The sequence below is a fragment of the Hyperoodon ampullatus genome, assembly GCF_949752795.1.
Source record: "Hyperoodon ampullatus genome assembly, chromosome: 6".
Classification (NCBI taxonomy): domain Eukaryota; kingdom Metazoa; phylum Chordata; class Mammalia; order Artiodactyla; family Ziphiidae; genus Hyperoodon; species Hyperoodon ampullatus.
The window spans coordinates 119,775,139-119,802,671 of NC_136919.1; the positions used below are offsets into that span (position 1 = coordinate 119,775,139).

The window sequence follows — 27,533 nt, forward strand, 5'->3', positions numbered from 1 at the left end:
GAAAAGACAACCTACAGAATGGGAAAGAATATCTGCAAATTATATACCTGATAAGGGATTAATATCCAGAATATATTTTTAAAAAAACTTCTACAGCTCAACAGCAACAAGACAACTCAATTAAAAATGGGCAAAGGACTTGAATAGACATTTCTCCAGAGAAGATATCCAAATGGCCAATAAGCATATGAAAAGATGCTCAAATCATTAGGGAAATGCACATACCCCAATGAGATGCCACTTCACACCCATTAGGATGGCTATTGTCAAAAAATCAGAAAACAGCAGGCATTGGCAGGGATGTGGAGAAACTGGAGCCCTCTCGCATTGCTGGTAGAAATGTAAAATGGTGCAGCCACTGGGGAAGACTGTTTGGTGGTTCCTCAAAAAGTTAAATGTAGAATAACCATGTGATCTAACAATTCCACTCCTAGATATATGCCCAAAAGAATGAAAGTAGGGACTTAAACAGATATTTGTACACACATTTTCATAGCAGCGTCATTCACATAACCAAAAAGTGGAAACAACCCAAGTGTCCATCAACAGATAAATAGATAAACAAAATGTGGTATATACATACAGTGGAATATTATTGAGCCTTAAAAAGTAATGAAACGCTTTTTAAGTAACACATGCTACCACATAGATGAACCTTGAAAATATGCTGAGTGAAATAAGCTAGACATTATGTTAAGTGAAGTAATCCAGTGTGTGATTCCACTTATATGAGCCAGAATAGGCAAATTCGTGGGGACAGAAAGTGGGTAGAGGTTACCAGGGGCTGGGAAAGGGGGAAGTGGGGAGTTATTGTTTAAAGGGTACAGAGTTCCTGTTTGGGAAGATGGAAAGGTTATGGAAATGGCTAGTGGTGATTGTCATACAATAATGTGAATGTTCTTAATGTATTGGACACTTACAAATGCTTAATACGGTGAATATTATGTATATTTTACCATTTAGAAAAAGAAAGTAAGGCAGGACAGGCCCTGAACTTGGGAAGCTCTTTGCTTCGGTTCCGGAGTCTCCCATCTGAGTGCATTTGGCTGAGGGTTGCTACACACTCCCTGCACCATTCTCACCTCCCGGCGCGGTGCTGTGGGTTCACGCCCCGCCATGCCTGGGCATTGGGCTGAGAGGGAGCTGCTTCCAAACTGGGGGAAGCTCCAGTGAGGTGACCTCTCCTGGAGGGTCCTGGCTCCCACTGCTGCTCCTGCCTGGTAGGGGAGACAGCCCTGCCAGGCGCCTCTCACTGAGGGCAGTGCCAGCGGGGTTCACTCTCTACAGTTACTGGCTGCTTTCTTCCTCTGCTCACAGCTTCCGAGCACCCACAGTTTTCCCCGGAGAGGAGAGCCCTGAGTCGGTCATCATTCCAAAGCAGCGAACCCTCAGGACCCCGCGTGCACTGTCCCACACCCGTGATGCTCCCTGGCGGCAGCTGGAAGCGCAGGCACCCAGATCATCCTTCCTGAAGCTGGCTTCTTGCTCATGGGGAGGGTGGGAGAGGGACAGAGGGGTGGTGAAGCAGACCAGCCGCAGAAACACGGTCCCCACAGAGGCGGGAAGAGCCCCTTTCACAGAGGCTTTAGTTGTGGGTCACCAAGCTCTTTTAAAAAGGATAGCAGAGTGTTACTTTGCGGTGGTATTTATAGTTACTTTGCTTTGCGACACAGAGTCAGTAGGGAATTTTCCAGACTTGAGGTTTAAACCCAGGGTTGTATTTTCCCTGCACTGCATGGCCCCGACGCTGGGGGAGAGCTTGTGCCCTCCTCCCATTTGGGAGACGTTGTTTCTGGGAATCAGAGAGACCACCATGCCTACCATGTCCTTGGCCCCTGAACCCATGGCCCAAGCGTGGACCTCCAAGTTACAGAGTAGTTTCAAGTAACGTTTCCAAAAACCACAAGAGAAAACAGCTTCTGAGCGACCCAAAGAAAAGTCACCAAGTCCCTGCAGTCAAGCCAGGGCCCTCTACCCCACAGGGCTCTGGTGTTAGGCCTCCACACATATAAAGCCGGAGATTCTCGTTTACCAGCCCTTGCAAGTTCGAAGCCACCCATTCAGATGTCTCGGGACTGGTTTGAGGAAAGCCCTCCAAAGGCACCAGTGAAGCTTCTGGAAGTTTGGCAGCCTGAGCAGAAAGAAACAGCAGCCAGCAGACCAGGGGAAGCCGATGTGAAAATTCCAGAAGGAAGGTGCCTCGCTGTGTGACATCCTGGGAGAAAAATGACTTTGACCAGCCAATAAGAAGTCCCCCTGTGCTGTGTGAGGAGGTGGGACGATGCCTTACACGATTCAGCAGGCTAACCGTGCAGCAGCTGCCGATAACCAGCATCTAATAAATGACAGACACTTAAAGACACGGTGGGCAGGGGAGTACATAACTCACTTTGGAGCACTTGCTTACGATAACTGATAATATTAAAGGTTTTAATTTCACCTTACTGAAGTCAACTTTGTTTACCTGGAAGAAGATGCTTCAGAGGACCCGACCCCAGACCACGCCATCCTCTCGTGCTTGTTCCAACCTTCGGCTCACCTCCGACCCCTTGATGCAGAGGGGACATCTCGCTGCCCGCGGGGCCAGGAAAGCGGAGTGTCACTGCTCTTTCTCCACAGACAGCGAGGCAGGGACCCTGGCGTGGGAGTCTCGGGCTCACAGCTCCAGGGGAGAACTGCCCCGGAAGTTTTCCTGAATGCCTTTCTCCTGGGCCCCTGTGACCAGCGACGATCACGCCCGGGGCCGGGAGGGAAGGCCATCGCTGTTCCTCCCGCCCCGCCCGCGAGGAAGCCATGAGCAGCGCGGGATCTCATGGCACCCCCTCCTGACTGGCATGGGCTTCAGAGCGAACAGTTGGCATTTCTGCGGGGACAGGCGGCGTGCTCCCTGGAACAGGCCATCGGGGTGGGGCCGCCTCTCCCTCACCTACGGGCCGCCCCCAGCAGCTGTCCCCGACAGGTGCTCGGGCTCTCCGCGGCAGATGGTGACCACAACGGACCTGTTGGCAGGGCTCACTGCACGCCGCCCTCTCGCCACACGCTGATGTGTGTACAAACACACGCCTGGGCGCGCGGCTTTGTTCTAGAGGGCCCAGCTTGGGGTTCGGGTGACGCCAGAGGGCTCATTCCCGAGGACACTCTTGGTCCCCGGGCCCCCCCTTCAGCCGGAGACCCCTCAGTGTCTGGCCAGCACGCGGGTGTGGGCTGTGCCCGCCCCCAGGCTCTGCTTCCTCCCTCCCGCGTGTGGCAGCCGCGTGTCTCCTCACTGGGGTGTTTGCCCAGGCTTCTGCCTGCTTCCCCAGGGCCCCCGGCGAGGCTCTGGGCTCAGCCTGAATGAGGCCCACGAAGGCCAAGCTGCGGTGGCCACGGCCCAGGACTCCAGAGCAGGGGCTGCGCCCCGCTTTTCTCCCGCCATCTGTATCCCAGAGTGTGGTCCTACGGACATAGGATGGGGACGCCTGTGGGGGTCCCCAATGCACCAGGAGCCTCGTCTTCGTAAAATAGCAGGACACGTCTGTGCCCCAGTGCTGGGGACGGGACCAGGCAGCTCAACCTCGGGAGGGAGCCGGAGGGGTGACCGGTGGGCGCTTCCAAGGGCCCCTAGGCGTCTGAGCGAGAGCCCCCTGTGACAGACCCGCCCCCGGCCCACGCCCCCGAGGAGCAGGGCCTCACCAGGGCCGTCACCAGCATCGCCGCCCGTGGCCCCCAGGACCCCCTCCCGCCCCGTGTTTGGGCCGCTCTTTCCAAACGGCTAACCAGCCAAGGCAACCAGATGAGGGTGACATCTGGCTGGAGACCGTTGCCAAGTCACTACTGTTCCATCCCTGACAGGAAGGAGGTGAGCTTTTTGTGCCAGATTCTTAAAGAGAGGGAGAGAGAGAGAGAATAAAACGTGTGTTCTGTGCCCCGCATTTCTTTCTTCTCTTTACCCTGACACCTCAGCTGCCACTTTTCTTTTGCTGGAACTTGGACGCCAAGGACCCAATATCCATAACTATTTAGAGCAGACTTTTCCCACCTATGGGGATCAGGGCACTGGAGTAAATGATGTGAACGGGGCTGGAGTGGCACAATGTAAAGGTGAACTCTGAGGGAAACACACACACACACACACACACACACACACACACACGCTCATACACGTGTACGTGATGGATCGTGAGGGGCCGAGGGTGACAGAGAAGAGCTTTTCACAGTGTTTTCCATGGTTAAGGCTCTGAGCAGCGAGTGCATTGCTAGTGAACTGGAAAGAATCAAAATAATATAATAGAAATGAAGGCCCATGTTCCCTGTCTTTTCACGGTATGGAGAAGAAACATTAATGATTTTCACTGTATCCAGTTCTTTGTGGAGTGACAGGAACAGCCCGGTGCCTAGGCCAGGCTGGAACTAGAAGGAAGACCCATCCATTTGTGTGGGGCAGGGATAGCACAGAGGGACTGTATGAGCTCAGCCAGGGCAGCTAGAGAAAGTCCAGCTGGCAGGCTGAGTGTTGTACCCGACAGTCATGGCAGCTTGTTAGCTGTGTGACCTTGGGCAAGTTCCTTAACCTCTCTGAGCCTCTGTTATCCATCTGGAAAATGAGATGTTTTGTGAATTTCCAACAAACACCTCTACAAGGTGATACTGTCATTTTTATTTTAGGGATGAGAAAACGGAAGTACGGACAGGATAGGTGACCTGGCCAGGTCATGCAGGTGAGGGGGGTAGCCTGACAGGACGTGAAAGCACAGAAAGGCGCAGGGGATCCCAAGAGCAGGCAGGCTAGAACTTACCTCAGGAACATCAGGCAGCAGATCTGAGGCAGCACAGCCCAGGGGGTGTTGGCTCCGTCCTGTCTGCACTGGCAACTGAACCTTGCTTACTTATCTTCAAGGCACCCACTTTTCCCTCTTGGCATAAATCAAGCCGATATCTTACTCCCAAACAAAAAAAAATGTGTTATTTTTCACATGTGAGCTGTGTCTCCCCTGTTCCGTGCTTGTTCCTTTGATTTCTATGAAGCGTATAGGGGGGGCGGTTTTCTTTATTCCTCTGAAACATGTTGTTTGGACCCACTTTTATGGCGAAGTGAGAACACCTAGAAATACATCCAGTTCAAGGAACCAAGGTGAGATTTGTGCTGAGGACGGCCTTGAGTCTTGCCTTGTCCGATGTGACATTTTCTTTGTGTCGTTTGTGAATGTGACAGAGTTACATATTTCACAATGTGGAGGTTGACGAAGCACCCCCAGCCTTTCTTCAGCTCCGCTTGGCTCCTGGTCAGGGTTGGGGATAGATGTGAGGGTCATGACATGAGTCAGCAGGTCCAGATGTGGAACACAGAGCCACGGTCGAGGCAAAGGTTGGTGATGGCCCAGCCTGAGAAGTGTCACTGAGGGTGGGGTGGACTCATGCACCATGCGGATTGAAGTGTCAAGGTTTGCTTTGTGAATATGATTTGCTGGGAGATATCAGCAAGGAAAGAAGTTGACGACATCAGTGAGATGTATGGCTTGGGGAATAGGTGGCTGTTTGTGTCGTGTACAAAGAGAGAGAACAGGGAAAGACGAACAGCTCTGGGAGAGGAAGCAGAATGGCTCCAGTTTGGGCTGTGCCGTGTCTGAAGCTCTGGGAGGGTGCGTGGTAGGATTCAGTAAGGAAGTAAAGAGAAGGGTCGGGATCCCAGGAAATATGGAGAGTGAGTCATTCTGGGTCTAAACAGCACAATACCCGGAGTGTAGGATGGTTTGTATTTTTATCAGAATTCTTGCTTGTTTATTGCATTTCTATTTTATGCCTATTCTGCCTCCTATGATGATTGCATTCTTTTATTTATTTATTTATTTATTTATTTATTTATTTATTTTGCGGTACGCGGGCCTCTCATTGTTGTGGCCTCTCCCGCTGCGGAGCACAGGCTCCGGACGCACAGGCTCAGCGGCCATGGCTCACGGGCCCAGCCGCTCCGCGGCATGTGGGATCCTCCCGGACCGGGGCACAAACCCGTGTCCCCTGCATCGGCAGGCCGACTCTCAACCACTGCGCCACCAGGGAAGCCCGATGATTGCATTCTGAATCCGGATCAGATATCAATACTGGGAGTTTGGTCACAGATCCCTTAAATCTTTAAGCTGCTCTGGTGATGCAGAGATTCTTTGAGTGGATTAACAGGATTGTAAAGAAGAGCCAGTAGACATAAAATTCTTTCTCAGAAGCAGTGGACACACTGACAAGCTTTGTTTCAGGGGTGATCCTGAGATCAGCAGCACAGCAGAAAATCTGTGTCATCACAAGCAGGGAACTAGTTTAATGACAGGAATCAAAAGCCAGAGATAAACGGCCACAGCTCTGGGAGGAGATGTATCCAAACGGAGGTTCTCAGGATCATTAACCCGGACCAGTCTTAACTGACATCCTTGTAGTGATATTCAAAGGGGGATATGTGATTAAAAAAACAGTCAGGTTTCTAGATGAAGTTAATTTCTTCCATCATGTTGAAAACAGATAATATGAATATTCCACTGTGGGCCAGGTATATTGTCAGTGGACCTGAAATACGTTTTAGGTAAAAGGCAGCCACAGTGAGCTGTTAAGAACGGGCTCAGGGGTCGGTCTGCCTGGGTTCGAATCCTGGCCCCCCACCTCCCTGTGCTGAGTCCGAGGGGCTGTCACGAGGATGGTCACGTGGTGCACGCAGGGCGGTGCCTGGCGCAGAGTAAGGGCTCAAGGGACGTCAGCTCTCACCTCCTCTTCACCTCTGCTACTCTCCCGACTCACACATTCTCTTCCTTGCCTGCCAGAAACACGGGATTTTCACTGGGGTCTTAATCGACTTCAGTCAAGGTATTTCTTCACAGAGAACATCAAAGGGAAAGAGATTATTCCCCCGAGGCCTGTGTCCAGGTTCTCCCCCAGGGGCACTGCCAGTGTCCTGCACGGCTGTGCAGCTGCGACGTCCAGTGCTAGTGCGTGGACCAAGTCCCCAGTACTCTGGTGCGGGAAGTCTGGTCCCCAGGCTGCCTCCAAAGTACCGAAAATCTGCATGGCATGTAAAACATGAAGTCACTCATTGGATGTGTCTGGGAAAACAGGAAAGGGTGAAATGAGGCTTCAGTTAGTAGACTCTGGTTTTCCGACCTTCTCTGGGCGTAATCCCTGCCACTTCCCGCAGTGGGACATTCCAAGGGCTCAAAAAGATCATAACATCTTAAAAAATAACTAACACCGTATGAGCAGGGCTGCTGGAATGGAATATGTAATCTCATCTCTTTCTCCAAAAAGCACTGAGAGAGAGGTCACTTATCGCCATTTTGCAGAAGAGATGGCCAGGCCTCAAGGTCACGTGGTTTGGTAGAGCCAGGACTAGAATTCAGACCCATCTTGTCACTGACATCTATACAAGCATGATCTACTTGCGAACCCCTGAGATACTGTAAGGAAGTTTTGATACTTGGGGATACAAAGTACTGCTTTAACTATAGAGCACCATTGTCTTTATTGTCTTTACCTCCAGGGTACATGGGCTCAGATCGCCTTCACCGGAAAACGTGCCGGTTATATGGTGGCGTTACCACATTGAAGTTGTATAATTAGCTTATGTTCCTGCCATCTTCTCTTGAGGCAGTTCCAGTTCTCCCACTGGTTCTGAGCCTTGAAGAAAATTTAAATGATGCTTTGGCAAAGAACACCCATAGCCTATTTCAGATTCCTTCTCTTTTATGTTCCCATTTCTTTTCTCCCTTCTTCTCTCCCATCCTTTCTTCTTTCAAAAAAAAAAAAAAAAAAAAAAAAACCCTGACTGTACTTCACTGCTAAGAAGCTTAAACAACCTGAATAGAGAGTCTTCATTAATCCAGACCCCTCCGTCTTATCTCAACTCGGGTGTCATTTGTTCCTTTGTGATTGTATTAGCAATTAAAAGAAATGAAGAGGCAAGAGTCCTCCAGTGATGCCTGCTTAGAAGTTGAGATGCAGTTGACACTAGGAAGCAGCACAGGCTCATCACCTACAGCTCCTAGACCACACACTGAGAGTATCACAGGGAACAGCCTTTTGTGGGCCATCCTCCCATTGACTGGCACTGTGTCAGCTTTAAGCCTTAGAGGAAACCAACAAAAGCTTCTTTTCTTTCTTTATTTAGCATCATCATATATTCTCCTCCATGTGAGGCTGGAACTGAAAGCATTAAAGCAAAATAGATCTTAAATGCATTTTCTCTTAGAGATTTTATTTTACTTCATAGTCCTATTTTTAGTTTCCTTTGATAATAAAAAAATTCCAATCATTTCATTCTTAGCCCTAGACAATACAGTGCAAGGTTATACATATTGCAAACCCCAGGAAGAATTTCTGCTTGCAAGCTGGCCAGGCTGTTTGCAGTTGACAGATGTAACCTACTCCAGGGCAGAGGAAGTCTCAAGGGAGGTTTTAATTTCTTAATATTGAAATGAACACAACTTTTATTGTCTTAATCAGTGAATAAAAAAACAATAAAGTTGCTAAGTCTCATTTTTTAAACTCGGTGTAAGAGGATTTTAAGAAATCACAATTGCCTTTTAAGTTAGTGTTGAAAGTTAATTTTCTCTGTGTTCGAGAAGATTCTTCCAGTGGTTCTGCAGATAGACAGTTGTACTGCAATTATGTGAAACATTTTTCTGAGCTGCTCTGTGGACACCACTCCTCGGCAGGGAAAGGGTGTGTGCTAAGATGTGCAGAGTTGCTGTACTTTTGTCTTTGAAGAGAACATGACTTGGCTTTCATCACATCTCGTGAGCTCAGAATACAGAAGTGTTCATTTAAAATTGCAGCAGAGGGCTTCCCTGGTGGCGCAGTGGTTGAGAGTCCGCCTGCCGATGCAGGGGACACGGGTTCGTGCCCCGGTCCGGGAGGATCCCACATGCCGCGGAGCGGCTGGGCCCGTGAGCCATGGCTGCTGAGCCTGCGCGTCCGGAGCCTGTGCTCCGCAACGAGAGAGGCCACAACGGTGAGAGGCCCGCGTACCGCAAAAAAATAATAATAATAATAAATAATTAAAAAAAAATAAAATTGCAGCAGAGATCTTTTAATGCAAAGTGCATTCTTTCACAATATATGCTACTTTAGGCAAGGGACTATATGAGGAATTCTTCTGACTATAAATAAGGAAAGGATTTTCTAATGAGAATTAGTGACCTCTATAACGTCATAATAAATATGATTCAACTGTTTGTCTGAACAAATAATTAATTTTATACACAAAAAGCTGATATATTACATGCAGTCATTCTTATGTATTTCTCAATTTAATCCAACTTAAAACCACATTTCTTAAAAACTAAAGTTCACCAATTTCTGGGGCCATAGGCTAGTCAATTCTGGTTCCCTGGTACCTTGCATGGTGCCTTCATAGGGACACAATGAATGTTTCTTGAACTAAATTGAAAAAGAAAATTGCTTAAGGTGCTGTGTGTGTGTGTGTGTGTGTGTGTGTGTGTGTGTGTGGAGAGAGAGAGAGATACAGACATTATATACAATATAAAATATGAAACAATATGTTACAGATGTGGAGCCAAGGTGCTCATGGGGAATGTAGAGTTTCAGGGTAGGGGTTGTGCATTTGAAATCAAAATGCAACTTTGGATTATATATTCTCAAAACTCAAGAATAACAACAAGTAAATCAATTTAAAAATGGGTAAAGGATCTGAACAGACAGTTCACCACAGAAGATGTACAGAAGGCAAATAAGAACATTAAAAGATGCTTGGCATTATTAGTCATTAGGGAAATGCCAATTACAACCACACTGAAAGACTGCTACACACCAGTTAGAAGGGCTAAATTAAAAAATAATGGCAATACCAGGTGCCGACAAGATGCCAAGCAGTAGGAACTCTCAAACATTGCTGGTAGGAATGCAGAACGCTCCGGAACTTTCTTATCAAGTTCAATGTACATTTGTCACATGCCCCAGCAGTCCCACTCCTAGGATTTTGCCTAAGAGAATTAAGACTTAGTTCAGACAAACCCGATACCTGAATGTTCAGGGCAGCTTTATTCATAACAGCCCCAAACTGGAAACAACCCAGATGTCCTTCAGTTGATGAAAGGTTGGCCAGACCGCAGTATGTATATACCTGAGAAAGCCCTGCTCTCTCACTTCTGGCTGACCTCAAAGCCCTGCACAGGTAGGGGAATTCCCTGGCAGTCCAGTGGTTAGGACTTGGTGCTTTCACTTCCGGGGGCCCGGGTCAGGGTTAGGGTTAGGGTTATGGCTAGGCCCAGGTTCAATCCCTGGTCAGTGAACTAAGATCCCACAAGCCCTGCCATGCAGCCAAAAAAAAAAAAAAAAAAAAAAAAAAAGCCCCGCACAAGTAAAGAGAGAGAGAAAAGGCGGAGTTAAAAACCACTGTAGCCTTGAAGCTGTGTTTGCTCCAACACACAGGGCCAAAGGGTAGAAGTCTCGTTGCTTCCCGACAGGTAAGGAACCCTGTGCCCAATCATTAGCTGACCCAGCAGAGATACCAGTGACACACATGAAAGGGAGCACACACTTTACAGAACTAGTCCAAGACGTCAGTGAACAAATGAACAGCAGCAACAGCAACAAAGTGAGGGGGAGGGTAGTCTGATTTTCAGTTACCACTATATTATTTAAGATGCCCAGTTTTCAAGAAGAAATTATGGGACAAACAAAGAAACACGGAAGTAAGACTTACTAGACAAAGACTTTAAATCAGCTATTGTAAATACACTCAAAGAACTAAAGGGAACCATGACTAAAGAATGAAAGGAAAGAAAATATGAGAACACTGCTCACCAAATAAAGAATATCAATAAGGAGATAGAAATTATATTTAAAAAGAGAACTAAATAGAAATTGCAGAATTAAATATAACTAAATAGAAATTCAAAGGTACAATAACTTAAGCAGAAACAAAATCACTAGAGGTGCTGAGTTGGTGGAAGAAAGAACAAAGTTAGGTTAATTGGAACCGGAATTGCCCAGCCTGAGCTGTGGAAATGAAAAAACATAGTCACAACTCGGAGACTGTTCTAAAAACCACTGAAGTGTCAACTTCAAAAGGCTGAATTTTATGGTATGTGGACTATATCTCAATAATATAGTTATCTGAAAAAAAGAAGCACAGTTTAGAAAAGACTCTGGAACACATGGCTCAGAAAGACAACATGGGTAACAGAAGGGTGACCTCCTAGTTTAATCCTCTCGTTTTACAGTTGGGGAAACGGAGGTCCAGACCCAGACAGCTGAAACAAGGTGCCCAGTGCTTGAGGTGTAATCGACAGGAACTCTTTACCCAGTTGACAGTTATGGTGACCAGCCAGCCCAACTGACCCCAGACTTTCCTAGTTTTAACACTGACAGCCCCGCATCCTGAGAAGCCCCTGGTCCTGAGCAAATCAGCATGGTTGGCTGAACTGTCTGCAGTTCACACTGGGACAAATATTCTTTCCTGTGGCTCTGAATCCCTGAAACTCATACGTAAATGAGAGATGGTGGTACAAAGTTCCTTTGCCTTGCCGAACTCAATGTTCTAAACTTAAGCAGCTGGCATTTTGCTTTAAGTTCTTTTCTATTCAACCTTTCAGAATGAAGGATCTTTCCTTTTAAAGAAATCTGCATTTCATCCACAAGGTGAAAGCCAGTGTCCTTGGCTTCCTTGAAAAGTGACAAGTGGATTCTTTTGTATACTAAACGCTAAGGATATAACAGAAACAGAGGTTGCCGTTAATTGATTTCAGATATGAAAAAGCAGATTATAACCCCTTAGAGATATTTTCAGAGGAGAGAGGGAGAGGGAGAGAGATCCATTTCCTGTCAAACTAAAAGCCATGAAAGGAAAACTTGTATAGGAAAAGTCACTTGAATTCCGTTTCAAAACCAGCAGACCTCAAAGGCAAGGGAAACCAGCGGTCCTTGAACATGTGATTGATGTTGGTCACCTCGTGGCTGGAGGAGACGCTGCAGAAGCCAGAGCAAATGGGCAGTGGCACGTTTCAGCCGCACAGCTCTGCACTCCTCCCCCTGGCCTGCAGCTGGGGTGCCCAGCTCAGCCTCCCTGCTTTCCAGGCCAGGGCTGCCACCCAGCCCAGCCTGACACAGGGCTCCTCCTTTCAAGGCACTCAGTCGAAAGTGAGGAAGGACCCAGTTCCTCTTGCCCCCAGGAAAGGATGCTTGGAATTTATAAGGTGTGGGGAGGTGAAGCATGACAACTAAGTCATATCGTCCCCACCTTGGCTCAGTTTGCCTTCAAGCCGTGGCCGCGGCCAAGCAGATGAAACTGAGAGGCATCTGCCAGCTTTGCCTGGGTTCAAGCGCTTCCTCTAATCCTGTAGAGTGTTTCCACGTGTCCCTGTGATCGCAGGGCAGTGGATGGACAGAAAGTGTGTAGCTCGGTTCCCTTAAATGGGAGCAAACAGAAAAACAGGCCATAAACTTGATGCCTCCAGAGGCCTCTCCCCGCATCTGCTTTCATCTCTTCCTGCTGTTCAGCTGAGCCCCTTTCAGCTCTCCCTCGCTCCCCATCCAGGCCCTTCAGCACCCCTCAACTATGCCTCCTGACCCCCTCCCGCCGTGTATTCGGAGCAGACCCATCACTGCCCTCACAACCACCGTCGTAAGATTCCCACATCAGCATCCACCTCCTTCAGGACCCCTCTTCCCGGCTGGACTGGTCTTCCGTTCCTCCACAGCCTTAGTGGAGTCTGCACCTCCAGCGTTCCAGCACATTCCCTCTGCCTTCACGTGCAGGTGTGACCTGTCTCCTCCAGCAGGATTCCGACCTCCTGACGTTGGACGGTGGTCCTCTGCGCTCCCCAGCCTGTGGGCGTGGCTCCCGTTTTGCTACGTCAGCCATCACTCCGCATCCTCAGGCCACCCCATCCTCATCCTGTGACCCGACTCCCTGCCTAAACCATAAACTCCTTGAACGCAGGGAACTTTTCTTCCTCCGTCCAGCCTCACAAGCACCTGCTACGTACCTAGTAGTCACTTAGGGTGTGATTGCTCGCGTGCCCGTCATTATTCCTGCTTTAGAGATTGTCTTATTCACCTCTCTGTCCCTAATGTCTAGCACGGTACATGGCGCCTAGCAAATGCCCTACCATGATTGCTGAAATGAGTTAATTAAGTCAAATTGGAGAGTTAAAAAAAAACTTCTTTGCGGGGAAGTTGCACGACTGGCTCACGTGAGCAGTGCCTGCCTTCCCGGGTCTTTCAGCATCACACCCCGAACCAGGGAAAACCAGGGTCTGTAACAGAGGAAATAAAGGATTCCGTTCGGGGACTCGCTGCAGATTGTCACCACCTCGCAGCAGGGCCAGCTGGGAGCGATGCTGCTGCTGTGGCGGGGAGAAAGTACAAAGCTCATGCTGGCGCTGGACAGTTTCTTCCCAGGAAGGACGTCCGACCCTTCCTCCCACATCCTGGTGATCAGAGCAAGTCACACGGGCAACCTGACATCAAGAGGGAGGGCAAGGGGTGTTGGTGACCATGAACGCAGTCTGCCATGCTTGTCTGCTAGGGCACAGTTTCTCAAATCCATGCACATGGATCGCCTGGAGACGGTTTTAAAACTCAGATCCTGATTCAGTAGGTCCGGGAAGGGGGCCAGATTTTGCATTTCTAACAAGCTGCTGGCCTCTCGTCCACACTCTGAGGACCAGGGGGAAAGCTTTGAATCCTTACTGGCCAAACCGAACTCCTTCCCTGTCCCCTTCTCTGCAGAGACAGAACTCGGCTCGTAGCTCTATCATTTTGTGCTGCAAACCAAGAAAAACTTCTTTGCCAGTCAGCAGACACTTGTGGTTTACCTCACAGGCAAGGGGGGACACAGAGGAATAAATAACGAAAGTCATGAACAGCTCAACACAACTGCAGAGCCTGGGGGAGGACAGAGCACGAGGGTGCTGCAGCTGTTCTCAGAAGCCAGAAGCCAGCCAGCCAGAGGCCACCATTTGCATAAGCAGGTTTGGTAAATGGACCAAATTAGACCTAATTGTGTCACCTCTCTGTCTACTGTGCCTCCCATGGTTTCACGGAGCTGGGAAGGGTCCGTGCAGCTCTGACTGGGCCTCATAAAAGCTTCAGCCCCATCGAGCACCCTCCTCGTCTGTGTCACATCTCTGTCCCAGGATCTCCTTCTCGCCCTTGCAAGTGCTGACGGCCACTGAGGGGTTGCAGGGGGCGGTGTCCGTGGGTCCAGAGCCTGGAGCTCCTGTTGTCCCAGGACCCTGTCCCAGGGTCCTCCCTGGTACAGGAGGCGGGCAGCCTGTCCACCTCCTCCTTGTGGCTGAAGCTGAATCCCTGTGGGCAGTGGCAAACCTGCTCCCCACGCCACTGCAGTTGCATGGTGCTGAGCTGCCAACACACGTGCCTCTGCTCAGCTCAGAAGAGAGGCTGTTTTTCTTTCGACTGGTTTTATTTAAAAGCCATGCCAGTCACTTTATATCCTTTCTCCGAAGTTTTGATTGATGGCAATCTGGTCAGCCAGAAGCTGCCAATGGAATAAAACTGCTGACTTGGGCATTGGCATTGGCTGAGCTTATTAAACCTGCACGGGTGTGTGTGGGGTGTGTGTGTGTGTATGTCTGCACACGTGCACGCACAGGATGGAAACATAGCACGGGATTCGATGGAGTTAGATCTGGAACGAACTGAAGGGCCCTCAGTTCAGAAGGGCAAAGTAGGAGCCAAGGAGGGGCTGTGCCTGTATATGTTCCCTGCTGCCACTAGAGGGCAGAGTGCAGGCCAGCATCAGGGTCTCTTGGGTCCTGCCGGAGCCTTTTCCTCTAAAGGAGAGCTGGTGGGCCTGCGGGGCAGCAGTCTCAGGTTGATCTGTTAAAAGCCAAACCAAACCCTAATTTCCTGTGGGCTCAGTATCATAAACTGGATTTCAGTTCTAGGACACTAAGTTCTTACCATTAATATATCTTTAAAAAATGATCATAAAATAAAATGAAACACACTTACACTTTACGAATAATTACATAAAAACTGAACACTTAAGGTAAGGCTAATTTCTTTTGGTGGGTGGAGTAGACGGGGTTTGCTTGGATCAGACTTAATGAGGCTTTAAAAAAGATGCATCTGATGAGGTTTGAACTCATCAGGTACCTTCTCCCTTCCTGGTGACTTTCTCATTGTCAACAGAGCCATTTCTCACTGGGCCTTCAAACTATCTTGAAAATGCTCATTGCCCATTGGACATGCCGCCGGCATGTTCCAGCACCCTAAGAACGGGGGGGTGGGCAGTTGCCGTGATGACTTTTTGTGTCCAGAGGTTCTGAATACAGGGCCCATGGGTGGGCTCCAAAGGGTCATAGGATACTTTGAAATTATAAGCAAATATTTGATCATGAGTTTATGTGGGAAGAATGTCCGCAATGTTTATCAGATCCTCGAGGGAATCCATGACCCGCCCCCCCGAGACGTTAAGATGCACTATCATACATTGGGGTTTCTTTTTTATGATGATACATTCTCTAAAAAGAGAAGGTGTCCATAGGTCACTCCATCTAACGTGGGGGTGGAACGTATATCACTTGGCATTCTCACGTGCACTTGTATTCACATACGTGTGAGGACACACTCACATGCAAATGCGTACATACATCCTCACCCACACGTGTGTACACACACGTGTGCCCGTGTCTCTAGAGCCACCGCCTCACCCATCCCTGTCCTGCTCTGTAGAATTCCAGCTCAAGGTTCCTGGTGGGTTCATACTGACTTTCTATACCTCAGACGCGTGTGCGGCAGGACAGGGCACACTCAGCTCCCTGGGGTCTCACCCATCCTGTATTTCCAAATTCCAGGGACAGCATGTATGTGGGAAGGAGCATGAAATCCAGAGCCAGACAGATCTGGATTCTTATCCCGGACCCACCACTAACTCTCCAGGCACATGAATTTGAGCATGATTCTTAACCTCTTTGAGCTTCCTTGTGGGTGGAGTCAGAATAACTATCCCCCCACCCCTACAGGATTCCTAGCGTGATGAAATGAGAAAATGAAAGACAGGGCGTCCTAAGCTTGTGTCTGCCCCTTTGGAGGGCCCTGCAAGCCCCTCCTCTGACATCCATCAGAAAATCGATGTGGAGCCTAGCATTTAACATGCAAACTCTGCTTTCCTGACGCTTGAAGTAGGTCTTCTGCCATCACTTGGAATCAGATGATACTCGGAAAGTTTGTGGAATTCAGTATTTGGTTGGGGGGGGGGCATTTATCCCTCTGAGTGGATGGGAGGCAGGCAATGCCAGCTCTCTATCAGGGGGCCTTAGAGGAGCTCTCTGATTGGCCCTCCATCTTTACAATGCAGTCATTGATAGGTGGCATCAGTTGAGGTGGCACAAGATAAAGAATAACCGAACCACATGTTTACAGCAAGTCTTTTTACTGTTGAACTCCTTTTGCACTTCCTTGGAGGAGATGAACGTCAAAACAGGAGGCAACTGATAAAAACAAGCCAGGAAGGATCTGTGTAACTGTCATGGGGTGGGCTTGTCATGCCGCAAGCTGTGTTATTTGACAGCTAAAAAAAAGCAATGAGAAGCAACCCAGTGTCCACTGATGGACGAAGGGGTAAACAAAATGTGATGCATGCATACAACGGAATGTTATTCAGCCTTGAAAAGGAAAGACATTCTGACACAGGCTACAACATGGATGAACCTCAAGGACATTATGCTGAGTGAAAGAAGCCAGTCACAAAAGGACAAACACTGGAGGATTCCATTTATGAGTACCTAAAATAGTCAGATTTACAGAGACAGAAAGTAAAACGGTGGGTATGAGGGATGGTGGGGAGGGAGGAATGGGGAGTTGTTATTTGATGGGGACAGGGTTGTAGTTGTGCAAGATAAAAAGTTCTGGAGACTAGTCACGCAGCAACGTGAATGTACAAAACACTACTGAACTGTACACCTGAAAATGGTTAAGATGGAGAATTTGAAGTTATGTGTATTTTCCCACAATTTTAAAGAAAGTCAGTGAGATGACCAAGAAATATGTCACATGTTTTGAGTTCCAGGGATGTGAGCAGGGTGGGGAGAGTATGATCCAAATATAAGTGTCTAGGTCTCTTTTGGATCTTTTGAAATAGTGACCTGTCCCTCTCTAAGGGGAGGGTAGCTCCTTCATCTGGCCACGGTGGTCTTGTAGCAGTGCTGGAAAGAGTCAGGAGACAGGGTCTCATCCTGTCATTGATGAGTGGCTCTGGACAAGCCTCCTCTCTGCCTGCGCTTTGGTCTCCTCCGCTGAGAAATAAGAGGATAATTCTCCCCTCTTCAGTCAGTGAAAGGCTCGCATGGACTACAGTGCCTGCGGAAGCCCTTTGGAGACACTGCGGTTCAGGACGAACACAAGGACTTGGGATTGAGGCTGCTTCTCTGCCTTGATACACTTCTCGGCCTACCTGTTGATGCTCCAGCACGGCCTGCACTGCTGTGGCCTCCAGGCAGCATTCAGTGTGGCCTCAGAGTCTGTCGTTTCCACGCCATACGCTGTGTATCCCTGGGCACCTGGAGAATCTCAGCGACGCTAACAGTGAGCTTGTTAGCGGGTTGCAGTAAGCGGAAAGGTCACGTGTTCATTAATTTTATTAAAAGAAAGGCTTCCTGCTGGCAGCCCTGGAAGGGTGGGTTGGGTCCAGGACGCTCCCCCTGGCAGAACATCTGTAAGGGAACAGCCTGGCCACCTCCTCCACAGGCTGGGGCTGGAGACACCGCTTGGGAGCTGGGAGCTCTGCCCCAGCTTTTTTTTTTTTTTTTTTTTTTGCAGTACGCGGGCCTCTCACTGTTGTGGCCTCTCCCGTTGCGGAGCACAGGCTCCGGACGCACAGGCTCAGCGGCCATGGCTCACGGGCCCAGCCGCTCCGCGGCATGTGGGATCTTCCCAGACCGGGACACGAACCTGTGTCCCCTGCATCGGCAGGTGGCCTCTCAACCACTGCGCCACCAGGGAAGCCCTGCCCCAGCTTATTGACCCCCCACCTCTTTTTCCTGTTCCACAGAGATGGGCTGTGCAGCTGTCAAAGCAGGGCGTGCCCGCGGGTGGAGATGGAGGCCTGCCTAAGGAGGGCAGGATGCTGGGCTCCTTTCCCCCAGGGTGGGCACTGGTGGGGAAGTAGGTCAGGACGACCACGTAGTCAGAAGGGGCCAGGATGCTCTGCGCCGTCTTGGACTCTCATCATAGCACACTGAGGGAAGTATTGTGCCCATTTTACAGATAGAAAAGCTGCTTCCGGGAAGAAAATGATAAGAGAATAAAGGCACAGGAGGCTTCCTGGGGCCATCTAAGAAAACGGTGAGGTAAGAGTCTGTGAGAAAAGCATCTGATCAGTTCCACCAGGTGCCCCGCCCACAAGAGATCCTGAACCAGGTGTCACATTGATGTGCGTTATGTCACGTTAGACTCCACTTACTTCCTTCTTAAAAATCAGCAAAAAAAGTAAAAATGCAACAAACAAGGAGCTCTAGATAACTGTTTTGGCGTCAACAAGAGTGGAAGGTAGAAAACTGAGGGCTGGGAGCGGGGGGCAGTTAGGCCCAGCAGCTCTTCCTCGGGGGCTGGTCCTGGTGAGGAACCGAGCAGGGCAAGTGGGTGTGCCGGGCTGCCTTTCTGAGTGGCAGTGGGTGAACAGCCCTGGAGCCTGGAGTGACGACGGATGAGCTGGCCCTGGGGTTGGACCAGTGAGAGAGGGTGTTTCCTGGGGGCATCTGACGGGGGGTTGAGCCATCCGGCGGGGGGTCACTTTGACGTCACGCTCTGCACTCCGTTTCAAAGGTGGCTCTGTAGAGTCTGAAGGAAGATCACGGAGTCTCCTGGGGCGACGTCAGCCCGGTCTGGAGGCAGGGCCCACTAGCCTGGGGTCCCCCAGGGATTCATCCTGAGAGGTTGGCTGTGCTTGAGGCCAGAGCGTTTGCTGCAGCTGCTTTCAACTCTTTATCTGCCATGATTTTCCTATGGGCAGCCCACTCTCGTGGGTACAGCTTCCTTTTTATAAGATACCAGGAACCTCTGTGGGTGATGTGACTCATCATTTCTATAAGCAGGAATGGCCTGTCATTGGTGTGGTCCCTGTTGTGGACGATGGGGGAGGCCACACATGTTCTAGCTCTCCCGACACTCCCTTCCCTCCCACGCGAGTGGGCAGGTGAGCGCGAACGATGCGAGGATGGATCGGGGTAGCCTTCCATCTGCCCTAATTCATGAAGGAAAAGTAAGTTACAAACAACGACATAGCTGCTATCAGTCACAGATTACTTATGACAGCCCCAGTAACTGATTGGGGACCTGGCGTACGGAGATGCTATAGGAGAAGGGTCTGGAGACTGAGGTGCCCCCATCAGCACCAGCACAGCTTGGGCATGAGACCAGGCTGACCACTGGACTTTGGGGGCCAGAGGGACCATCTATAACCCGGTCTTCATCGCCCACCACCCCCATCACCTCAGTCACCCCCGCCCCCAAAGAGTGAAAGGGCTTTTTCAGGAGCTGCAGGTGATGCTGAGGCCATCCTTCTGTGGGAGATGATTGGCCCTCTGTCCACGGACACGGCCGCTGCAACGCATGGTCTAAAGAGTAAACCCGCCCTGGGGAACTGGCCGAGAGTCTGTGACAAGGAAAGTGACGGACAGACTCAGCTTCCTGGTCCCCGAGCTCCTCCTCGCTGCTCCTTCCCAGGTCCCCAAGGAGGTGCTTTGGCTTGAGGCAGCAGCAGGGACCCAGGTGGAAACCTGAAGGTTAAGAGGAGCGCCAAGAGATCCCCAAGACTCGTTCACTCGTTTCTTATATTGATACATTCAGCGCCGAGATGAGGTAGAGAAACAAGACAGTCCATTCTGTCAAGGAGCACGCGGTCCAGCACGTGTAATGCCAGAGGGGAGTGGAAGTGGATAATTGCGACGCGATGTCTCAAGTGCCATAAGGGGTGGCAGTGTCGTGGGAGCCTAGAAGATGGAGTAACTTCAGCCCTAATGAATCAGGAAAGGTTTTATACAGGTGGGGACATTGGACCTGGGTCCTGAGAGGTGGGTAGGAGTTCGTGCCATTGAGAAGAGGGAACATTCTAAGGAGGTCGTGTGCAAGGGAAAGGAATGTTCAGGAAATATGTAGGGGTCAACACGACCCAAGAAAATAGTACACAGAGAGGGAAAGGAAAGAGCTAGAGAACGGGGAGGGAGGGTGGGACCCAGCAGGAAGAGGGAAGGGCCGGCAGGTTCTGCCAGGGATCGGGGTTTAAGGAGGAGCTATTACGAGCAGCTGTGTGTGTGTGTGTGTGTGTGTGTGTGTGTGTGTGTGTGTGTCCCTCCGGATGCAAGTGAGGAAGCAGAGGGCCGGGGCTCTGGGAAGGAGGGAAATAGAGACAAGATAGGGTTTTCGTTTTCCCACTTCCTCTGTTTTACATCCAGTTTCTTTGGGGCGCTTTTGTCCCCTTTCCCCAGTTTCAGACCGAGGTTGAGGACAGCCCCGTGCTCAGTGAGGCCTCAGCCTGGAGGCTGCTGGCCCAGTGCACGGGGGCGACGTCCACCGCAGAGCAGACGTGGCCAGAGTGTCCCAGCCTAATGGGAGGTGTAAGAGGGCAGCGTGCGGGTCTGTCTCCTGCGGGTTTTCATCGCTTTTTATTCTCGGTTTTTCCTGCCACCTTGTGGTGGAGCCTGGTACTGCAGCCCCCTCCCCACATCTCCCTTCCCGCTGCTCCGGGAAGGATGCTGCCCTGGGGTGGTCGTGGGCAGGAGTCGCTCGGAGCTGGCGTGAGAGGGGGAGGGTAGCCGGGCAACAGCGCCCACTGGCACCGGCCTCCCTGCCTCGGGGAAAATAAGCTTCTGGAGACGGCGGCTGCGGCCTCCAGGGCCTCGGGAAGGCCGTCCTTGTTTGTACCAGGAGGATGGCCATTTGTGAGGGAGACAGATGCAGGCAGGCAGGAGGGCGGCGAGTGGGGAGGACTAGCCGGGCGGAGGTCACTGCCGACTCCAAGTCTGACCAGACAGTTAACCAGTCCCGGGTCCTCGTGCTCACGCAGGTTCTGGCTCCTGAAAACATTCCTGGCACTAAATGCCACGTTCATCGCGGTTCATCACAGAAACAGAAAGTGTTGGAGATATTTAAAGCGGGGAGGGTTTCACAAAGGGAATTTGGTGATTCCAGAATCATTTGAAAGGCTGGCGGAGTGAAGGTCAGGGAGCAGCACCTCTGGGTTTCAGGATGCCGAGAAGTTACAGAAGTGGCTGGAAATCATTGCGGTGGCTTTGATTGCCCGCAGCACAGGGGTCAGAGCCCCAGGTCTGCTCTCTGCCAGTGCTCGTGCCCATCCCCACAGCTGCACCTGGCCGATAACAGCTTCTCCTTGGATGTACCCGCCAGCTGTCACGTGCCCTTCTCCCATCGGTGGGACCTAAACCGGGGCGCGGCTGGCGGTGGGTTGTCGGAAATGCAGTTTCCCAGCTTGCAGCCAATGCAATAGCAGGGCGAGCCGAGGATGTCAGGGGCCAAGACGCAGTATCGGACACAGACTTTTAAATATGGACGATAACAATAGCATCAATACTTCCTTCAGACGGCTGCCGTGAGGCTGAAGTTAACCCAGAGCGTGGCGTGTGGTAAACCCTCGATAATTGCTCGTTTACACAAAACTGACAAAACTTAAGTCAGAATGGCTCGCCATTCTCCTTTCTAACCCTTGTAAGGAAACTGGCCGCCTCTGAGCTGCGGGGTCCAACCCGCCCGCCTTAGTCAGGATCCTTCCTTTACCCTTCCTGGGTCGGCCTGGCGTCAGGTCCTCAGTCAGCCTCATTCTGGCTCAGAGGGCTGGGCGGACATTTAGGAAGACGGTGAAGGTTCTCAGGGACAATCAGTGACTCGTGCTGAGTGTTAAATTGGATTCCCTGTGCTGTGCCGATTTGAGGACATCATCTTAAATGGACCAACGACGGTCAGAGCCTGGTCAGTTCCGTCATGAAAACACAAGTTGGGGCTCTGCTGTGCACCCCTGTCCAAAATGGAATCAGTGAACCTGGGTCGAGTCTCTGCTGCCTTGTGCTCAGATACCCCGAGCAGCCTGTACCAGGAAAGAAATAGGGCACAGCTGAAATCCAAAAGGGAAAGGAAACGGGCTAAGATCCATGGGGAACAATGACTGGTTCTTCATCCGTCTCCTGCCCCAAATAGCTCCGCGCTCCTCCCCCACTGGCGTTTACATGTGTTCCTTGCCTGGCAGCAGATGCCACCAGGCCTTCAACTGGGTCACAGAGGGCGGTGAGGAGCCGACCAGGCCCTCAGGCCACGTCCTCCCCTGCCCTCACTCCCCAGAGGCTCCAGCCTGGAGCGGCAGAGCCCGGACCCCAGGTAGCCCCTGCCCTCCAGGGCATCCTGGCAGGGTCCCTGCTGCCCAGAGCCACAGCCGGCGAGGGGGGTCCTCTGTCCAGCCTGTGAGGGGCAGAGAGGTCGGCACTGGGTGCTGCTGCAGCCTCCCCGCCCCCTCCTGCCCTGCCATCCCCTCTCACCGCAGCCGGGCGCGAATCCCCTCAGGGACCCCAGCCTCCCCAGGGCAGCCGGGGAGCCACACGGCCCTGCTGCTTCCCCTGGAAACAGGGTGGCTTCACACAGACCCACAGGGCCCAAACCAGGGCCCTCACGGGGGCAGAGGTGGTGTAGAGGGTAGAGCATAACTTACAGTCAGAACCAAACCCAACCCGGATTTCAGACCCCAGCGCCCTGGGGCACACGAAGGGAGATGGTTGCCCAGAATAACCCAGCAGGGAAGTGGCCGAGCCCGGGCCCCAAGGACCACTGCGCAGCCCCAGCCACGTGTCTGCCCCTCCCATCCTGACCTCCTGGCCCTCCTTCCCAGGATCCCTGCGCTTCGGGTCCTGATGGCGCTTTTCCCTCCACAGGTTCTTTCAGAGCACGGCTTTGGCCTGATTACCACCGACATCCGGGAGGGACAGACGTTCTACTACGCAGAGGATTACCACCAGCAGTACCTGAGCAAGATCCCCAACGGGTACTGCGGCCTCGGGGGCACCGGAGTGTCCTGCCCGCTGGGTATTAAAAAGTAATTTCTCCCCACATGTTCAGCCCTTGAGGTCACAGCAAAAATGCTTCCAGCAAATCGGGCAATTCTTTTGTGGTTCATTCACATCAGGTGCTTTTTGAAGTGCACAAAGGCATTCATAAAAGTCTGGTTTATTGAGGTGTAATTTACATGAAGTGCAGTGGCAAGCTGATAACATGTAATTTATCTTCTAATAAGTTATGGTGGGAGGAGAGCTGGGAAATTTTTTGGATCATTTGGTGTCTGAATGAGAATAATGAATAATCCGTGTTCACCCTTCTTGTGCCTGGGTGCCTGCCACGGATGCTAGGGAACCAAGCTGGGAGATGGTCGGAGGGATAGGGCATCCTTTACCTGTGCCTTGTCCCACCTCACAAGCCCTCCTGCCCTCCACTGCCTTAAAATTTGCAAACATTTATAGCCACAATGAATTGTTCGCTGAAATACTTTGCTCAGCTGATCCTATACGTGTGTAAAGGGCTTTCTCTTTTCGGCCCTCCTCGTGGCAGAGGAAAGACGTGAGTTAGCTTGATGAATTTTAACACTTTGCTCACAGCTCTGAGAAACGCTTGTCCTAATAAAAGTCTACAGTCTAATAATACAAACTGTCTGATATCTCATCTGTCTTTTACTTGTTTAGGTAGGATATTTCTAAGTATTGTAAGATTCATTTTAGAGCTCTCAAAGAACTTGTGAGGGAAAAAGTCTTAAGAATCATTTTCCCCCAAACGGGAAATCTGATTAAAATCTTTAGAAAACAGGTACATCTCTAGCTTCTTGCAACTTTAGTAATAATAGCTGTTTTCAACGTGCCTATTACAGCCGTCACATCAGGGGCTGTTCTAGACAGCAGACACATGGGATCCCTGCCCTTAAGAGTCTTTATATTCAAGACCAGGGGTGGGGGAAGTACACAATAAACAGGTAAACACATGAATAAGTAAGATCATTGCTGGTCCTGAGAAATGATAGGAAGATGGTGATTAGGGCAAGATGTTAAGTTGTGTCTGGGTGCTGTGGAGTCGTGTTCAGAGCTGTGTTAGCCACGCTGGTCAGGGGAGGTGGTGAAGCGGTGAGGTCCGTAAGGTGGTGACACGTACGTTGAGAACTGAGTGATCTGAATGATGCAAAGGAGAAAGGGACACACGAGCTGGGAAAGGAGAGCAGAGCTCTGGGGGCAGGAGATGGACTAAGAAGTAAGACATGGTTCCCCCTGGATACAGCCCATTTCTTTCTTTTCCCTCTTGGAATTCTGCTGTGCCCTAAACACCTCAAGAATACTTAAGTGGAGTAGCTATCCCTAATCACTGTGAGCATCCCCACTGTGGTTGCTTGAAGGAAAAGCTTTCCAAATACAAGGACCAGGAAGTATAAATGGCCCAAGATGGGGGGGGGGCGGAGATTTTGTGGTGTTTGAGAAACAGAAAGGCCAGTGGGGCTGGAATAGTGTGAATGAGGAAGGTATTGGGGAGAAGTACCTCAGAGGGGTAGGAAGAGCCAGACCATGCAGAGTCTTCTGAGGACATGTTAATAGGATTAAACATTTTTATTCTAATTTATCCCTCCCCCACCCCATTTCCTTTTGGTAACCATTAAGTTTGTTCTCTAGGTCTGTGAGTCTGTTTCTGTTTTGTAAATAAGTTCATTTGTGTCATATTTTAGATTCCACATATAAGTCATATCCTATGGTATTTGTCTTTCTCTTTCTGATTTACTTCACTTGGTATGATAATCTCTAGGTCCATCTATGCTGTTGCAAATGGTATTATTTCATTTTTTTATGGCTGAGTAATATTTATACATATCTATACATACATATATATATATATATACATATATATATATATACACACACACACATACACACACACACACACCACATCTTCTTTATCCATTCATCAGTTGATGGACATTTAGGTTGCTTCCATGTCTTGGCTATTGTGAATAGTGCTGCTATGAACATAGGGGTGCATGCATCTTTTCGAATTAGAGATATCTCCAGACATATGCCCAGTAGTGGGATTGCAGGGTCATATGGTAGCTCTATTTTTAGTTTTTTAAGGAACCTCCATACTGTTTTCCATAATGGCTGTATCAATTTACATTCCCACTAGCAGTGTGGGAGGCTTCCCTTTTCTCCACACCCTCTCCAGCGTTCGTTATTTGTAAACTTTTTAATGATGGCCATTCTGATTGGTGTGAGGTCATACCTCATGGTAGTTTTGATTTGCATGTCTCTAAGAATTAGTGATGTTGAGCATCATTTCACGTGCCTGTTGGCCATCTGTATGTCTTCTTTGGAGACACATCTATTGAGGTCTTCTGCCCATTTTTTGATTGGACCGACAAGGGCGTAATTTCCAAAATATACAAATAGCTCATACAACTCAATAACAACAACAACAGCGAAACCAGTAAACTGTGTGTTTCTCTCCCACCTCATCTCTAGGACATTTCTACGTCAGTGATTTCCTGATCCTGAATCTCAGCATTGTTACTCATGGTCTCTGAGAGCCCAAAGCAGCATGTACTGGGGCTCTGAACCAGGTAGAAGCAAAGGAAGGTAAAGGACAAGGACCTTTCTAGAGACCAAGTCTGCAGGTCTCAGGGATGAGCTTACAAATGAAGGGGAAGCAAGGAGCTGGAATGTTTCTCATTGCAGGAGCCAAAGAAATGGAAAATGAAAGAAGCTGTGGAAGATGCCTGCTTGTGAGAGAGGGAAAGAATAGGCCTTCTGTTTCAGAGATCCTTGGCATACCCCTCCCTGTGGAAAGATGCTCCATCCAAACCTCTGGAGAGGCCTCAAGCTGAAGTTGGTGAGCTGCCTCTGAGTCCCAGGGGAACCATAGGCCTTCGAGTGGGTCCCAGGTATATATTAAGCGCTCCTATAGGTATATGATTCTTTCAGGCACAGCTATTCATGTGAGAATCCCTCCTTGCAACCTGCACCCCACCCTTGACCTTACCCCACAGACTGAGAAGGGCACTTGGTTGCGAGGCAATGCAGTGTTTAATCACAGGGATAATAGAAACATCACAAAACACAGTAACAAGATGGCCCAGGGTGATAGAAGCAAACTGTCCCCGGAGTCCGGTTCATGCTTGTAGGGCCTTTTTGACAGCTTGGTCTCCTTCTCAATCCATGACAGATAACTAGACACCTTCGTGTATACTCCAGGCAGTTTCTTCCGGCCACAGCCCACTCCCCAGCTGACAATGCCCAGCTGGTACCATTTGCTTGTGTTGTTTTTTTTCTGGCAAACCAGAGGCCCCCCACTGTCACCCTAGGAGAGAAGAGTTGTTTGGGAGTGGAAGGGAAGGTGGCAAGTTGCTCTTACAGCCCATTGAGGGGTGGGCGGCTGGCACGAGGCACAAAGCACTTATGGTGTCACTGGAGGGTGGGTGGATGTTTCTACTTTTGATTCGGCTCCCCAACAACATGCCTATACTCCCAGCTCTGTGACTGTCAGAAAAGGGAGCGAACAGTTTGGTCAAAAGCAATGGTGATGAATGACAATTTGGTCAAAAAACAAATATCCATCGTCACTATCATCATCATCATCATCCAGTGACATGCGTTCATTCTGATATACCAAGGAGTGGTTTTCTAATCCGTTCTGCCTCTAAGCACTTTTTTGTTTTTCAGAATTCTTTCAGTTTCCCCAGAAAGACCTCATTTTGCTCTTTCTGTGCTGTTCACGATAGCAAAAAGTAAAAACTGAAACCCCAAATCCATTATGCTTCATACTAGGTCATTGGTTGAAGACAGCAGACATACAGACTGTATATACAGAACGCAAAAAGTACAAAAATTGTGTCAAAATGTTAGATTGTGGTTCAAAACATCAAATTTTAAACAATTTACAAACTTTAAAGCATCATGGAAGAGATTGCCAAATAAGCACAGGTGGCGCAGATGTCATTGACATGAAAATGAAGGAATACACTACCTTTCATACACCCAAACCTTTTGGACCATTTAAAATTTTCTATTAAAGAATAATGTACCTTCAAAAAACAAAAGAAGAATGTATCTTCATCAAAAAATCAGAAAACTGGGGTATAGGAAAAGAACATGAAGAATACCCATAATTATATAAGTAAATTTATATATAAGCACACAGACACGATTGTGTATAAGAAGAATTTTCAGGTAAGATACAGTTAACATTGTTTCTCTGGGGAGTGAACAGGAGAACAATTGTAAGAGGTAAACTTCCTCTTCACTGTACACCCCTCTATACCCCTGGAATTTCCTTTACTGTGTACTGAAATAAAGAAGTGAAATAAACCACATTTCTAATTTCAACCATGCAGAGGCAACTCTTTAGCCAAATGTAACTTTCCACATCCTCATGTATGCAAATACGTACACGTCATTATTATTGTACAGAAATAGGATCAGGCGGTACATACTGTCTCACAGCTTACAAAGATCTATTTTTGAAAATATTAGGTAACACATAGAAGAGTCAGAAAGAAGCACCATTTAATGATA

At 49.5% G+C, this 27,533-nt stretch overlaps 1 protein-coding gene across 1 annotated transcript in view; it reads left to right on the forward strand.

Annotated features, from left to right (window-relative positions):
- Positions 1-23,616, forward strand: part of MSRA (methionine sulfoxide reductase A) — a gene marked incomplete at its 5' end in the record, with an annotated part of 234,894 nt that extends 211,278 nt beyond the window's left edge. The window contains one exon of the mRNA XM_079706760.1: positions 22,875-23,616. Within this exon, the coding sequence (XP_079562886.1) occupies positions 22,875-23,039 (165 nt within the window). The 3' untranslated portion in view covers positions 23,040-23,616. The remainder of the gene's footprint in view (positions 1-22,874) is intronic.
- Between the last annotated feature and the right edge of the window lie 3,917 nt (positions 23,617-27,533).